The 15,557-nt window shown below is 43.5% G+C and overlaps 1 protein-coding gene across 6 annotated transcripts in view; it reads right to left on the reverse strand.

Moving 5' to 3' along the window:
- The window catches only part of trpm7 (transient receptor potential cation channel, subfamily M, member 7), a gene marked incomplete at its 3' end in the record, with an annotated part of 60,440 nt that overhangs the window by 4,763 nt on the left and 40,120 nt on the right, over positions 1-15,557 (reverse strand). For 2 of the 6 annotated variants that reach the window (XM_080730726.1, XM_080730731.1), the window contains 14 exons: positions 15,009-15,141; positions 13,644-14,467; positions 11,248-11,342; positions 10,793-10,889; positions 10,395-10,471; positions 9,210-9,250; positions 8,579-8,607; positions 8,352-8,405; positions 7,216-7,260; positions 6,855-6,920; positions 5,102-5,385; positions 4,736-4,818; positions 3,565-3,770; positions 2,059-2,110 (listed from right to left, as the gene is read on the reverse strand). In XM_080730726.1, the coding sequence (XP_080586852.1) occupies positions 2,059-2,110; positions 3,565-3,770; positions 4,736-4,818; positions 5,102-5,385; positions 6,855-6,920; positions 7,216-7,260; positions 8,352-8,405; positions 8,579-8,607; positions 9,210-9,250; positions 10,395-10,471; positions 10,793-10,889; positions 11,248-11,342; positions 13,644-14,467; positions 15,009-15,141 (2,086 nt within the window). Of the gene's footprint in view, positions 1-1,238; positions 2,111-3,564; positions 3,771-4,735; positions 4,819-5,101; positions 5,386-6,854; positions 6,921-7,215; positions 7,261-8,351; positions 8,406-8,578; positions 8,608-9,209; positions 9,251-10,394; positions 10,472-10,792; positions 10,890-11,247; positions 11,343-13,643; positions 14,468-15,008; positions 15,142-15,557 lie in introns of those variants that run through there. The other 4 variants (XM_080730729.1, XM_080730727.1, XM_080730728.1 and 1 more) reach the window with 4 other exon arrangements.

The following is a 15,557-nucleotide window of genomic DNA, read 5'->3' on the forward strand; positions in this document are numbered from 1 at the left end:
CTGCTTTCACAACAAGGTCTTTCTGTTTCATCAAGTTTCATGCCAACAATACAATACCATGTCTTGACTTCAGAATAATGAAAAATAGCAATTGCTTCATGAGGTTGATAGATTCATCTGGCCAGCAATGAATCCAATACTCACTGTCGAGTGGTGACACAGACAGCGCCTCCATGCGCATGTTATGCAACTTTGGGAGAGTTGAGAAGGCTTTGTTCTTCCTACTGTCTCCACTCCATCTCATAAAGAACTTCAATCAAGTGTATAATGTTTGTTTATATGGCTTGATTGCTGACCGTGCGGGCATGGCTTTACATGCAGTGCGTGCGTCGCAAACTGACACTGAAATGAGCGAGCGACAGAGAGAGAGAGAGAGACAGAGAGAGCGGGGGAGCACCTGAGCGGGCAAGTGAGAGGCAGAGAGAGAGAGAGAGAGAGTGCACCACTGTCTGTTTTGCCTCTGTTCTGTGTCCGAACGGGTGAATCGATGACTTTATAATTTTATGTGAAAAAGTCCGCATATTTCGCATATTTTCCGCGGAAATATGTGATTATTGCGGGGGAATATGCAGGGACTATGAAATCATGCAACCCCCGCATAATCAGCGGCATTTATTGATTATTGCGGGAATTTCTGCGATCGCATAATCACGTTTTTCTGGAGGTTCTAATTATGGAACGGGTCTCATCAAACAAAGAAATCAGCTGTCCGGGTTGCAAAAAAGCTGCTGGCTCGCTATCATTGTTTTCGTAGGCGATGCCTTGTAAGCGGCTACGCTAGCAGTTTCATGTGAAGTTCAGGGACATACAGTAGTAGCTAAATGTGGCATTAAAGAATTACAAATGCCTTTTATTTTAAGCTTAACTGTTGTATAATCGCAATATTACACTTGAGGATTTCTCTTGTGTAATATCGCAATATTACACTTGAGGATTCCTCTTGTGTAATATTGCTAAATTAAATCAGGTGAAAAGGGTTTAATAAGCAGAAATGCTGCAAAGGGTCTGTAAAAGGTAAGTTTGGGAATTTAATCACAATAATACTTGTAAAAAAATAAAAATAAACATTTGTACCTTTTAACAGTGAACGTATTTGTGGGGGAAATACATATAAAATCAATACTAGGTCATATGTTTTGGTTAAAAGCAGGTCAAAAACCAGGCCACGCCCACTGCGTAAAAGCCACACCCCCCCTTAAATGCCATGCGCCCTAAAACAGCATGACATGCCCACACCAAAACCAAACAAGGTTGTTGCACTTTGTAAGTTGCTCTGCTAAAAGCCTAAACAGATGCAACACATTGTAATTGGGCTACTTTCAGTATTTCTATTTTATTTTTTTCAATTTGGGTTTTTGATAAGGTCAACGTTACACCAACATCAGCCGCTTCCAAGTGCAACTGGTCCCTGTTTGGGAGCACTCACACCAAGGTACACAACAGGCTGACCAATGCGAGGGTTCAGAAAGCAGTGGCTGTTGAGGTACACTTGCGGCTTTTTGAGCCTGACTCAGAGCCGTCCTGAATAAGCTGGGATTCTGAAGATGGGGCACAAGCGTCAGACATCCACCGAGTCCGTGGAGGGGAAATGGAGCCCTGAGAGTAGGGGTGCAATAGTTAATCCAACTAGCCATTATGAAGAAATAAGACTAGACCGGTCTAGTCTTGGGACTGGGCCCCACACAAGTCGGGATTACTGTACACGTGCAATACTCAACATGTTGTTTGACATGTTGGGATAATAAAGGTATCTATCTATCTATCTATCTATCTATCTATCTATCTATCTATATATCTATCTATCTGACATGTTAGAGTCTCAGGCTTACTTCATATCTTCTCAGAAGCGGCTATTGGCGAAGCGGCACAAATGTGAAGTGAAGCTCAGCCAATCATTGAAGCCGACGTGTCGGGTTAGCCAATCAGGCAGAGATATGCGCTCCAATGACAACACCTCTGTCATTTTCTCGTAAATTCCCGCTCATTCCACCCTGAATATTGATGTTAAGTTTGCAACCCTAGAGACATCATGCTTATATGTAATGACAGACAACTCACCCCTTCTCACCACTCTTTATGACGGATGGATCAGTGAGAATCTCCCCAACACCTATGAGAACACACACATACACACACACACACACACACACACACACACACACACACACACACACACACACACACACACTATAACCAAGTACTCAGACTCATTGTGAGGTTGTAGATCAGGTATTATCAAGAGAGAGTACCCATTTGTGTATGCGACCTAACGGTCGCTTATCTCCTGATTAGGGAGTCTTAATGGTAGTTCCAGTTCCAATTTTGTCTGCTCATTTCTTTGTGGCATCACTTCACTAATTTCACTTGTTTATCCTTTCTGCCCGTCCGTCTGTCTGTCACGTCACATCACACTTTTGGCCCTATCTCTGCCACTGTTGGCCCTATCGATGCCAAACTTTGCACACATGGCCCTCTTCTAGCGACACCATCAGGCCGACTTTTGCAAAACACATTTTTACTTTAGTTAATCTTTGCTTCCGGGGGGTCCTTCGAACAAAGTATATATACAGTTTGAGCACCACTGATCATAGAAACATAAGTTTTTCAGAAAACCGTTAGGATTTAGAAGACATTTTTAGGTATTTCTCAGGCCTAAATGGGTTGAATGAAAGACAGCTGTCACAATTGTTACATAATCGTCTAATCTAAATTATTTGACATAATCTCAATTATTTTGTGATAATCGTCATAATCGTTTACATGTTGAAATATGTTTATATGTTCAAACATTAAAAAATAGTGGAAATAGCAGATCTACAAGCTCACAGAGCTTGTAGATCGGCTATTTCCACTATCAATGTTTTTTTTTAAGAGTAAAGTTGTCAAATATGTCCTTAATTTCTTTGTATATTTAGATGTGTCATATCTGCCATGTGCAACTTCAAAGCCTACAAGCCAAACAGAAATGTAATTGTCAACGACAAAAACACAATTAAAGGGATATTCCACTTTCAACAGGGAGCAGTGGAAGGGCCTCTCTCCACACACACACCCATTGTAACTGGTGACTCATACTACTCCTAATACGTGAGCAGGCTGTGTTTTTTCCACAACTTTTTTCATTTATTTTTAATAATTATTTGGGAAAATGGAAAAAATGAAATACAAAAAAATAATTATTAAAAATAAATGAAAAAAGTTATCGAAAAAACACGGCCTGCTCACGTATTAGGGGGGTAGTATGAGTCACCAGAAAAGATAATGGGTGTTTTTAATGAATCTATCATGGTTTAAATGAAGTTTGAAGTTACAATGGGTGTGTGTGGGGAGAGGCCCTGGGCCTGGAGGGCCTGATAACATTTACATCAAATATCTAAATATTGAATGAAGCAAATTAAAAACTGTTCAGGGTGTTCATAAAAGCCTGATTAGACGATAAAATGACCAAAATATTTTTGAAAGTGGAATATCCCTTTAAATCGTTAATCGCAATTATTTGAGTGACAATTAATGGTCATGTAAAATGTCATAATGGTGACAGCCCTGTGTGGGGGGTGGTGTCACCTTGCAGGTCCAGCACCAGCAGCTCTCCTCTGGTGTACTCGTAGGTCCAGTGGCTGAAGGCCAGCATGGTCTCCTCCAGGAGGTTGGTGGGGACGATCTCATCACCGTTGTTATTGTTGAACTTCCTGAACTCTCCGGTGATGCACTCCTCGATGGCGAACCACTGGCCGGCCGAGTGACAGTACAACAGAAACACCTCCAGGAACCTGTGTGTGTGTGTGTGTGTGGACGCAAGAACAACATCGGCCTTCAAAAGAGGAAACAAACTCACCAAAAGCTGAAGATGTTAAATTGGCCATTATTCTTTTTTAGAAACATTTTAGATACCACTTCCCGTGCCTGGACTTTTATGATTTTGGTATAAAACTTCTGCTTCTGTCTAAGGCAGATCATTCGATCGAGCCTCGGTTCTTAATAGTTGCTAGGAGACTAAATAACCCGGAAACAAAACATCGATTCCCCATCCGGTTCCATTTAACTGCAGAAGAAGAAATGCGCTTTCTGCGGGTTCTAAGATTCCACAGCCTCAAATGGCCCTGCCAGCATGAATCTGAGAGCAGCCCAAGCCGAGCAGAATCAACACGGAAGCCATTTCACTGCTCGTTCACACACAGTGCAGAATGCTCCGCAACGAATCTGAGCACACGCACGGCAGTCCTCCAAAAACACTAAAACGCTGGCACAGAAGTGGATAACTCACTGGATGCTGTCGACGCATTTGGCGAGTGACTCTTTGATGTCCCTTGTGCCGTCGGTGCGTTTGACGAGTGTGATAGGTTTTTATATTAAACCGTAGCTTTCGGTCTGTAGCTGGCGCGGCTGAAGAGAAAAACTCAAATTCCCACAATGCAACGGGAGATAACTCAATCAGGAAATCTGGTTTTCCATACAGGCCAATGTTATGAGATTCACAAAAGTGGATTTATCTCGTAATCTAACTCCAGATCACGTTCATGTTTAATACAAGCTCTTCTCTACCGACCGTTACCAAAGCATGCGATTGTAATTTTTCTGGGTGAAAGAAAATACAATCATGACGAAAAATCAGAAATACTCGGATTACGTTTACTCGGATTATGTTTACGCAGAGCCTCCGAAAAAAGGAAAAAACATTAAAAGACACTGGCACTTTTGTTTTGGTGCTCACTCCACCACTGACAGCTCCATGTACCTGGGAGAGTAAGGGATGGTCTTGGGTCTGACTTGGTTGAAGGCAAAGGTCAGCTTCTGAGCAGCGCGCTGCTGTTGAATTTCCTGTAATGACAAGGTCACATCAAATTAAGTGTGTGTGTATGTGTGTACTCTTAGGAGTACGATTAGATATTTAGAGGATATGTTTAGGAGTTAGGATTGGAGTCACGCCTGATGTATACTTCGCTGTGGGTCGGCACAGATCTGCCATTTTTGGCTTTATGGTGTGTGTGTGTGTGTGTGTGTGTGTGTGTGTGTGTGTGTGTGTGTGTGTGTGTGTGTGTGGGGCCCCCCCTGAGACCCCCCCATGAAGTTAATACAAGTTCTAATCTACACAGGCCCTCACCCTGAGACAAAGGTGCAGCACGGTGTCATCCTTGTAGATGCTCTGCCAGGTCTGGACCACCTCCGGCAGGAAGGACTTGACGATGTAGAGGTGTCCGGGCTTCAGGATGTCGTACTCGGACCAGGTGCAGAGCACCTTGAGGGCCCGCCGCAGCCCGCCGCCCATCTCCTCCTTGCTGAGGAACTCGATCTTGGCACAGAGGCCCCGCTGGGCCCAGGAGGACATGCTGTTGTTGATGGTGTTGGGAGAGCTCTCCTCCAGGCGGTACACGGTCACTGGCTCACCTGGAGGGACGCAAAGCAGCCACAGGGTTGGTTACAGCCGTGGTTCTCAACCTGTGGTTCTGGTCCCCAGATGATTAGCTTAACACATGGGAAGCCAAGGTTTCTAACATTTCTAGCTGTTGCTGCTGCCGTCGTTCACTTACGCTTTAATTTTGAAGAGCCTCGGAAGCTTCGTGCGTGTGCACGTGAGTGTCCACTGACGATTGAGGAGGATAATCCATTTGTTTACAAACGCTCGCGAAACTAAAATCCAAACCGGGGCCGACCATCGCGGTAAAGTGTCGCCATGAAAACAGGCAGATCTCTGCTTTTCCGTTCTTTGCACCTTATTCATAGATAAAGCTGTTTTTATGTTTCAGCCTAGAATGGAAGTCAATGCAGCCTAGACCATCCATGTTGTTTCTCTGCGAGCCACGGTATGAAGTATGGACCAGGGTCTTTCACAGACAACACAACATGCGCGCAGCTGCACGCTGCACAGTTAACTCGTTTCTCAACGAGACAAGGAGTTTTGGCACAGAGACCTCCAGTGGCCTTATCTCGTTACTGAACGAGTTTGGCCCCTTGTGTTATAGTGCAACATTGTTTTCTCACTCAACAGTAAACAAACCAACATAACGTTTAAGTGTATAGAGGGTATATGCACATTTCCAAAGTAACAATTTAAGGACTTTTTAATACCTCTAAAATGATAAAACAAACATTGGCCAAAATGTCAAATATTAGAGGCAGAAATTGTGAAAATTTGCGAGGCGTTGTGAGCATGTAGACCTGCTATTTTCACAATATAACCGTGTTATACAAAATGTAATTCATCAACTCTTAGTGCTCGTCAGGGTGGGGGGGGTCCCCAGTTAAAATATGATTATTTTTTTATGATTCTTCAAAGCCAGGACAACATTATACTGCAAGGGTCTTCAACAGGGGGTCCGGGACCCCTAGGGGGTCCTCAGAGTTACTACAAGGGGTCCTCCAAATCTTTGTGTGATAGAAACTTTTTTCCGCTTTCTAATCACTTGAACCCTAGCGTCCACTTTTAGCCAAAAATAGCCGATCTACAAGCTCACAGCGCCTCGCAGCTGTAGATCGGCTATTTTTGGCAAAGAGGTTTTGGTGTAGAGGGGAAAAAGAGCAGACTAAGTACAGAGTGAAAGGTCAAGTTTATTAAGTATTGATGGCTCAAGTGGTTAAATATCTGAAAACACACATTGACATGAATCCAGAATACACTGATTAGTGTGCTCTCAAACAATGAAACTATATGGAATCATGAAAAGGTTGTGGGGGTCCCTGCTTCATCTCTCTCTCACCTAAGGGCTCCTTGGCCTGAACATGTTGAAGACCCCTGTTATACTGCATGTCGACTGAAGCAGGAGGTTGCTCCACAATTACCATCATAATAACTTGCTAAATTCAAGCCGTTTGGTTTGTTACAAAAGTCTCACGTTTAACATATAGCAGGGTCTTACCTCTAGGGGGCACCGGAGTAAAGGGGATGCTCTGAGAAAGCCTCATGAGGTTATTACGCTCCACGGCTGGAATAATAAAACACACAACACGCATATCAGGAGAAGAACACACACACACACACACACAAACATTATTTATATGGAGAGTGCATTACAGTAAGGAGATGGCTGCTAAGTGGCCAAAGGTGGCCAGTAAGGTAAATAAACTAGCCATCGATTGTTGAAATACACCAGCATGTGCATATGTGTTACTGTAATTTCCAACCTTCAATTTACACATAATCACGTATAAATATATTTTTAAGTGATTAAACCCTACATACTTCAATAAATCAAGAGATTACGGTATACTCTGACTCACCTGAGTACTGGTAACTCTCCATGGGCTTAAAGGGGGAGCCGATAGCTGCAGTGGAAAAAAGAGATTACATACAGTACATTAAATGGATGTTCAAGCAATAAGCCACAAGAGGCCACGGTTTACCACATCTACAGTAAGAGGAGTCGGAAGCCTGAGGTGGAGTGCTACTTACTGTAGCAGTTATAAACTCAAGGTAAACCACAGAATCGTGTGGTTTATTGCTTCTCTAAAACATCCAATACCCAGAGTTGGTCAGGTGCAGGGCAAAGAACAATAAATATGTCTATAATACAATTAAAAATCGCTTGCACACTGATGGGCTCCATTGCAGTGCAATAAAACCTGTCTGAATTGGAGCCCAGCAGTGTGTGTAATGCAAAACTCATAGACATACTGTAGACATGATCTTTTCCAGCTGATTTGTAATAAGAAAAGTCAAGTCAGGATGTGCTCAGATGAGCACATCCTCAACATTACAACCAACCCAGGGCTTCTTAGGCTGCTTTATATTTCACACAATTCTTTGCAATGAATGAGCATGTCAACCAACGTTAGTCGGTGATCAGTAGCATCAAATGCCTCAGTCCACTTGAGGGACCAACCCCTGAGCCGTTACAGCACCTGCCAGTAGATGGCACTATTCCACTCCTTTACAACTAGACCAGCACAACACTTTGCAAGTGTGCCAGTGTTATGCACCGGAAATAGCCAATCTAGGAGCTCACAACGTGCCGCGCTCTCTGCCCAGTCAGCTATGGCCGCCCAAAAAAAACAGACTGTGGCTGACTGCTAGGTGACAGCTGGGCCTGATTTATACTCTGTCATTCGATGGTCAATTATAATAGTGTGAGGCGTTGTGAGCTTGTAGGCGGGTATTTTGGGGCGAGCAGCTCTTTTATATATTTATAGCGACAGCTGAGAGAGACAGGAAATGCAGAGAGAAAAGGGGAATGACGTTCACAATGGCTGGTTGGGATGGGAATGGAACTTGGTGCATTATGTGCCCATGTAGTATCTAGTATGCACCCTAACCACTTGTCTATCAGGACAACCAGACCTTCTTTTAATAGAACACAAATATCATTTCAGACTACAGAGCTTAACAACATAAGGTTCTTAAATGAAGGATTACTCACAGTCCTTCCTGGATCCCAAGTGGCCATGTCGGGACGTGTAGAGACACACTGCAGCTGGAAGCACACACAAACATTAACATTATCATGATTGTAGATCAGCTATTTTCGGCTTCATGGTTAAGAGTTAAAAATGACAATAAAACGCTGTCCTAAAATGCCGATGTCCTCATAAGTATACGATAGTAATACAAATGTGTGTGTGTTTGCAGTGACAGTGTTTCTCTTACCATTCAGGGCTTCTTCCCCAGGGGCTCTTCTGAGACACACAGGGACACAGAACAAAAACAAACATGCACTTTAAGAACCAACTAAACACAGGATTCATAATAAACCACTCTATTTTCTGTTTCTTCTTTAGAGCTTGAACAAAGTTTTACGACATGCGTGTTGTATATTTTAACTGTGTGTGTGTGTGTGTGTGTGTGTGTGTGTGTGTGTGTGTGTGTGTGTGTGTATGTGTGTGTGTGAGAGAGAAGTTTGGCTGCCGTGTTACAGTAACAGATGGGTGGTCCGTGTGCATTTTAAGAGCATGTTTATTTCAATGATCAATCAATACTGTGTTCCAGCTTGAATGAATGGAACTAATGTAGTAATAATGTGTATAAGCTTTTCAAGGTTTTAAATTAAAGTAGTGGTCCACAGGTTGGGAATGTGTATGTTGTATAAGAGTCAGTTCCAGTTCAAACTTGCAGCTGAGCCAATTAAAAGGAAGCTATGGTGAAATTAATAGGAACATAAAATGGGTACTAGTCTGGGACTACAGTTATGCACTGAGCCTGATATGTGGGGCGTGGTTTGTTGATATGCGCGCATGTGTAGGTGCGTGTCATGTTCGTGTGTGAATAGCAGAACACTCACAAGCTGCTGGCTTGGGCCGACTTCACCTGAACTCTTTCCTGCTGTAGAATAAGAGAATACACACGTGTACACAGTGGGGTAAAGTAACTTAGTACATTTACTTAAGTAATGTACTTAAGTACAATTTTGAGGTATTTGTACTTTACTTGAGTATTTCCGATTTCCAATACTTTTACTTCTACTCCACTACATCTAGGATCCAAATATTGTACTTTTACTCCACTACAATTATTTGAAAACTATAGTTACTAGTTACTTTGCAGATATAAAGTATAATATTATAAAACATACATACTGTAAACCACTTTAGCCCTATTTTATACATGCAAGGTCAAGATATGCAACTTTGCCCCCTAGTTCTCCGGGTCGGGGGGTCCCCGACCACCGGCCACGATCCCCGTGGACTCCCGGGGGGAACCATTTCTGGCCGTAAGCGAGAACCATGTGTAGGCTACCCGCAGTACCCGGTGTTTCCCCTCTCCTCCCGGGGTTGACAGACATCGAAAATAGCCGATCTACTGTACAAGCTCACAACGCGTTGCGTGAGCTTGCAGATCTGCTATTTTCTGTCACCACACATACGCTCACCCACACACACAAACTGTGTTTGTATATGAGCGGGGGGAGAAGTCAACATTAGCCTACTACCAGCACTCTGGTGCTTCCAGTCGATTACATAACAGCTAAAGCACGGGGGGAGATAGTTAAACACCTGGATTCTAATCTCTGGCAGCTTTTTTTAAAACGTGTACATTTTTAGAGGTAAATATGGCATGAAGTTGCGGAATATTTACAATGTTTATGCCTGCAACTTCTAGTTTTATTTTTTATTATATTTTTATTTATTATATTACATTTCCACTCCGGCCAGCTTTCTGTGTCGTAGTGTCGCAGGTACATAATGAAATGCACGCCAAACTCCGCCCCCTCGCATAGCCATGGCTTACTCATCTATCTGCCCCTCGCCCCCCAACAACAGATGACCATTAGTACAGTAAGTACAGTAAATTAATTTGATTGGCTTATTGTCTTCCCACAATGACATCATAACAATATTAGCAAATAAAATACAATTTTTTCCCCTTTTTTTTTAAAATGTCAATGGCCGTTTAAGTAAAAGTAGCAATACCACAATGAAGAAATACTCTAAGCAAAAAGGCCTTTATGGAAAATCAGTATTCTGACCAGGACTGCAGCTCTGGGGTCGTCATGAACAAGGATGTCCTCAGCCGAAACTCGGCTCCTCTCTCTTTTTTTCAGAGCTACAGAGAAAGAAAATAATAATCACATTCACAATCACAAGATATTAAAGCTGAAATCCATAATCTTTTGTGTGTAAATAAAACCATATTTTCTATTGTAGGATCTACTGCTTGCAGAGCTTGTAGATTGTCAATTTCACAATGTTTGCCTCTTTCTTATATTATTTGACAATTCATCTTAATGCATATAAACTCAGGGACCTTGAAATTAAAACGTTGAGAACCACTGCCCTATAGGCTCAGTGGGGGATTTCCCCCAACCAAAAAAGTAGAAAGATTACCAGATGACAGTTGCAGGCCCCTTATTGAGTGTTTACTTACAAGAGTCGGGGTGGAGGAGGGCAGGACTTCTGTCAAACTCAGTGAAGCCAGCATACGAGTTGACCACCCTGATATGACCCTGACCTTCAGAATTACCCTGAGAAAGACACATGCACGTTAAGGGGAATAGGATGTTCTTCCAACTGTTGTGTGCGACACATTTCTTGTAGCAGTTATAATGTTAATGAAATATAAACCAATTTCACAGGTGAAATGAGGGAAAAGGTGTGGATTACTCACTTGAAATTCAGTGTACCAAGAAAATATATACATGTGTGTCTTTAAGACTTACTGTACATGTGATATTTCACAAATGTAATATTTTCATCCAAGACCTGCAGGTCCTGTTAAATGGCAAATAACTGCAGGACTCAAGGAAAAAGGCCTTGATGACAGAGCACACAGTGGTATAGGCACAAAGTCTGAATAGATTCATGCACGCACACAAACAGTACCTGTTGTCTGGGGCGTATGACTGGGCTGTGTTGTCTGCTGGAGGTGGACACGTCTTTAGGAGATGAATGCTGGAGCTCCATACTGTCTCTATGTCCTGAAGAAAATTCAAAGAATACTGAGCTCCATATTGTCTCTATGGCAGGAATACATATCATTGTGTGCACCTCAGTGGTAAATTGGCATCCATGAAATTTGGAAAATGGTCTCGCGTCTTGTAAAGCAGTGGTTCCCAAACCTTTTAGCTTGTGACCCAAAAGAGAGATTTAGACGTTTGCACGGGACCCAAACTAGTGAAAACAGCAGATCTACAAGCTCACAACGTGGCGCAAAGCAACGCGTTGTGGGCTTGTGGGCCACAAATGGGTCCCGACTCCCGACCTAGTGTTTGGTAAGCAGTGGTGTGAAGTATTCAGGATTTGAACATGCTTTAACATTTTACATTTAAGACAAGTGAAGTCTTTAGGAGATGCATGCTGGAGCTCCATACTGTCTCTATGTCTTGAAGAAAAATGTAATAACACGGAGGAGATAAAGTATACACGATTTGAACAAGCGTGAACATTTTACAATTAAGGCCTTATATTTCTTCAATTGATACAAATTACTGCAAAACCTGTGGCCAATCTTTATGGGCATAAACAAGAAGTTGAAGAGTCTGATAATTATGTACCGTGTTCAAATCATGTATATTTTACATTATTTCAGACCTTTTTCTTTTTATACAATGTTTAGGTGGCCACTCTCTCTGTATCCGCTATGTATTATCTGGTTAAACATTTACTGCTTTCAATTAAATGTCAGACAATGTGTGGTTTGATGTTTGCCACCATGCTTATAGCTAGAATTCACAAATACAAAGATATACATTTCCAAAAGTTTGTTTTAGTCTATTTAGAGTACTGCAGTTGTACCACATTAACCCTGGCATACTCTGTGTGTGTGTGTGTGTGTGTGTGTGTAGAAACTTTATTATTTTCAGAAAATAGATGAAATATCTGATCTACAACGCATTGTGATGTGATGTGATGCATGTGACGTGATGCATTGTGAACTATAATGTCATATGACAAAGTATATATGGATTTGTGGTTAAGTTGCATAGAAAAACAAAATACAACTACATGAGTTTTCTTTTCCTTTTTTCAAATCGATTTCTATAAGGCAAAATGCCACCCATGTGGTACAATCGGTACTCCAAGTAGATAAAAGAACACACTCATCATGAAGAACTCATCTCTACATCTTCACACATATCAAGACAAATCCACTGATCACATTTATAGGGTAACAAATGTACAAACAAACGATCACTCATGCTCCGGTCAGATCACAGCCCTTCAGAAACACCCGACAGAGGAACAGAACACACAATGCCCAGACAAAGACAGACAGAAGCCTGAGAAAAGTTAAAAGGAAAAGGTCCCCTGGGACCCTGATGATCTAGGGGTCCCATGAGGCCCCAGCACCCAGCATACGCAGACCCAGCGCTTCATCGTCTCAAACCTCTGGTCCTGTTTGGCTCTCTGGCCATCGGCATCTTGGTAAGCAGGTCATCTGACCTGCTCTGCCACTGTCGGGAGGCCGTTGGTGCTTCGGACGCACAGCCCTGTTTGTTCTGCCGCCGTCCGCGGGGTCTCCTGGGCACCGCAGCAGGGGCTAGGGCACAAGCCTGGGCCGATGACGAGCTCATTGGACAGACGGCCCCGGGAGCCAATGGGGCGTCAGCGACTGATCTGCCCTCGTCGTCACAGAACGCTTCGTTTACAAACCCCCCTCCCCCCTTCCTCACCAGGGTTTCTGCAAGTTACATTTAAGACCTTTTAAGACTTCTCAATGCCACTCAGACTTAACTTGCAGGAATTCGGGCATTCGCTGTTCTACAAACACACAACTTGTTGTGAGCTTGTGCATCATCCATTTTCAGGGAACAGATTTAGTGTAGAAATTATAAATTCATAAAAAATAACATAGCTGTCGTTCATGGATTTGAACTAATATAAAATGGTTAGATCTATAACCAAAAAAGTACAAAATACAATAAATACAAAATCTTATTTTACCTGTCTGTGGCATTTAAAGCATCTATTTACCTTATTTTTACATGGATTCATTTTAACTTCACTTTTTAGTGGGTCTGCAGAAACCCTGCTCGCTCCCCTGTCTGTCCTGGCAAGGTTGTCAGTGCAGCAAGCAAGCAGAGAGGTAGCAGACACAATGACAACAGTAGAACAGTGGCTCCCAGCCTCACGCACTCTTGTTATCTTTGACCCAAGGGGGGCCCAGACCCCAGGTTGGGAACCACTGCAGTAGATGCACGCACGCACACACACAGTGTTAATCCTTCCACCGCTTCTCTCCACTTCCACATCATGCTCAGCTTCACTTGCATACTCACCGACAAAAGCCCCGAATTCTACCGTGGTGCTGTCTGGCTGGATGGGATGCTGGTACAGCCCAGCGAGGGCCAGTTCTGGGTGGCTGGAGCCGCTGGGCTGGGATGGGGTGCTGCTGACATAAAAATGAGCCCCGGGGGAGGAGGGCACGTTGGGCAGGCTGGAGGGGGAGTCGGAGAGGCCCGGCTCCTGTGGACGGGTCAACTGCCTCTGGGTGAACGAGTGGCCTCTGAGACGCAGCTCTGGAGGGGTCAAACCAGCCACTGTGGCACTGTGGGCAAAGGCACTGGCACTGGCGCTGCCCGAGGAGCCAGCCTCTGCAGCCGTGTACCCCGGCCCCTGCCCGGCCAGGCCCCTCCTCTCTGGGCTAAGCGTGGGGTTCAGGTTGAGGTCCAGCCCCAGTCCTGCTCTCCGGCTACTGCTCCCCACAACCATCCCTCTCACTGCGTTCCCACTCCCGAACAGAGACTCTGCAATGCTGCCTCCTGCCTGCGGGAAGGAGGAGGCAAAGGAAGAGCCAAAGTAGGCCCCTACGCTACGTTTGCCCCCTAGCAGAGAGGTCTTATTGAGAGGCCCAGCATCTGTGCTGGCAGCCTGGACCAGGCTGGGGCCCACATTCTTGGAGAGACTGAGTTCCCTGGTGATCTGGTTATGGACGTGGCTGGCCTCAGAGGCTCTCTGTGCTGTTAGGGCCTTCAGAGTGTCCACAGTAAGAGCGGACAGGTCCTGGAGGTGTCCGATCTGAGAGTCCAGTGTTTGCAAAGAGCGTTTGATGAAGTTAACTCTGTTTCCAACCTCTTTTAGCTGGATGCACATTGTCTCAACCCTGAGAGGAGAGAAAGGACGTGGATCAGATTTCCACACCACAGAACACAGAGGAACAAAAGAAAATTTGAAATAAGTCATGACAGAATGATTTAGCAGATTTCATGTTTTAATCTCATGTTTTATTTATGTGACATCAATGTCATGGACTCACTGAAGAGTCCAGGCTCACAAGTTAATCTTGGTGTAGTACCTCTTTGATCGTGTTTGTTTAAAAATAATGTAAACTCTCCAATGTGTTTGTTTAAAAATAATGTAAACTCTCAAAGTGGGGTCTGGGGACCCCCCAGGGTCCTTGAGCAGCAAAATGAGTCAATATAGCATCAAACATATACATCGGCTAATAGCAAATGCTGATCTATAAAGCTCACACCGTGTTGTAGATCTGGTATAAGAAATGATTTAACAACAAATCTTGTATGAGGGTCTCTGGCACCAAATAGCGGCCAGTTACAAATGTTTGGAGGTCCTTGACATTAAACTGTTTGAGAAGCACTGCTGTAACGTGTTCTTGTGGGAAAGGGCAGCAGGGAAGGTGGCACCTGTCTGAAGTGAGGCGTATGCGCTCGTCGCTCCCCGAGTGGAACTGATCATCTTTCTCGTGGAAGTAGGTCTCCACACACTGCTCCTCAAAGTCATGCAACTTCTTCTGGTCCTCCTCTGTCAGAAACAGCTCTGTAGGGCAGAGGAACACACCCTTTTACTATTATTTTACTTTGTGTGAGAGCAAACAAGTGGCATGAGCCTGCAGAGAACAAGGGCATACAAACAGCCGATTTGAATCTGAATGTGAAACCTCTGTGTCAAGTCCAATCTTATCACAGAAAGATATTTCTGGTTACAACTCAACTAAAAGTGATAGTTGCTCTGTCAGATTTGTACTGGAGCAAGTACTGGAGTACTTGCTTTTAAGAATGCCTAAGTACAAATGACTTAAGTATATTTTATTTTTAACGTCATCAATGTATTGCTGTATGGAAATGTAGGATTTCACCAAAACATTAATACATATATACCGTATATATATATATTTTTTTTAATTTCCCCAAAATAATAATACTGAAATTAGCAGACCTACAAGCTCACCACAC

Source organism: Nannobrachium achirus (genome assembly GCF_963921795.1).
Source record: "Nannobrachium achirus genome assembly, chromosome: 7".
Taxonomy (NCBI): domain Eukaryota; kingdom Metazoa; phylum Chordata; class Actinopteri; order Myctophiformes; family Myctophidae; genus Nannobrachium; species Nannobrachium achirus.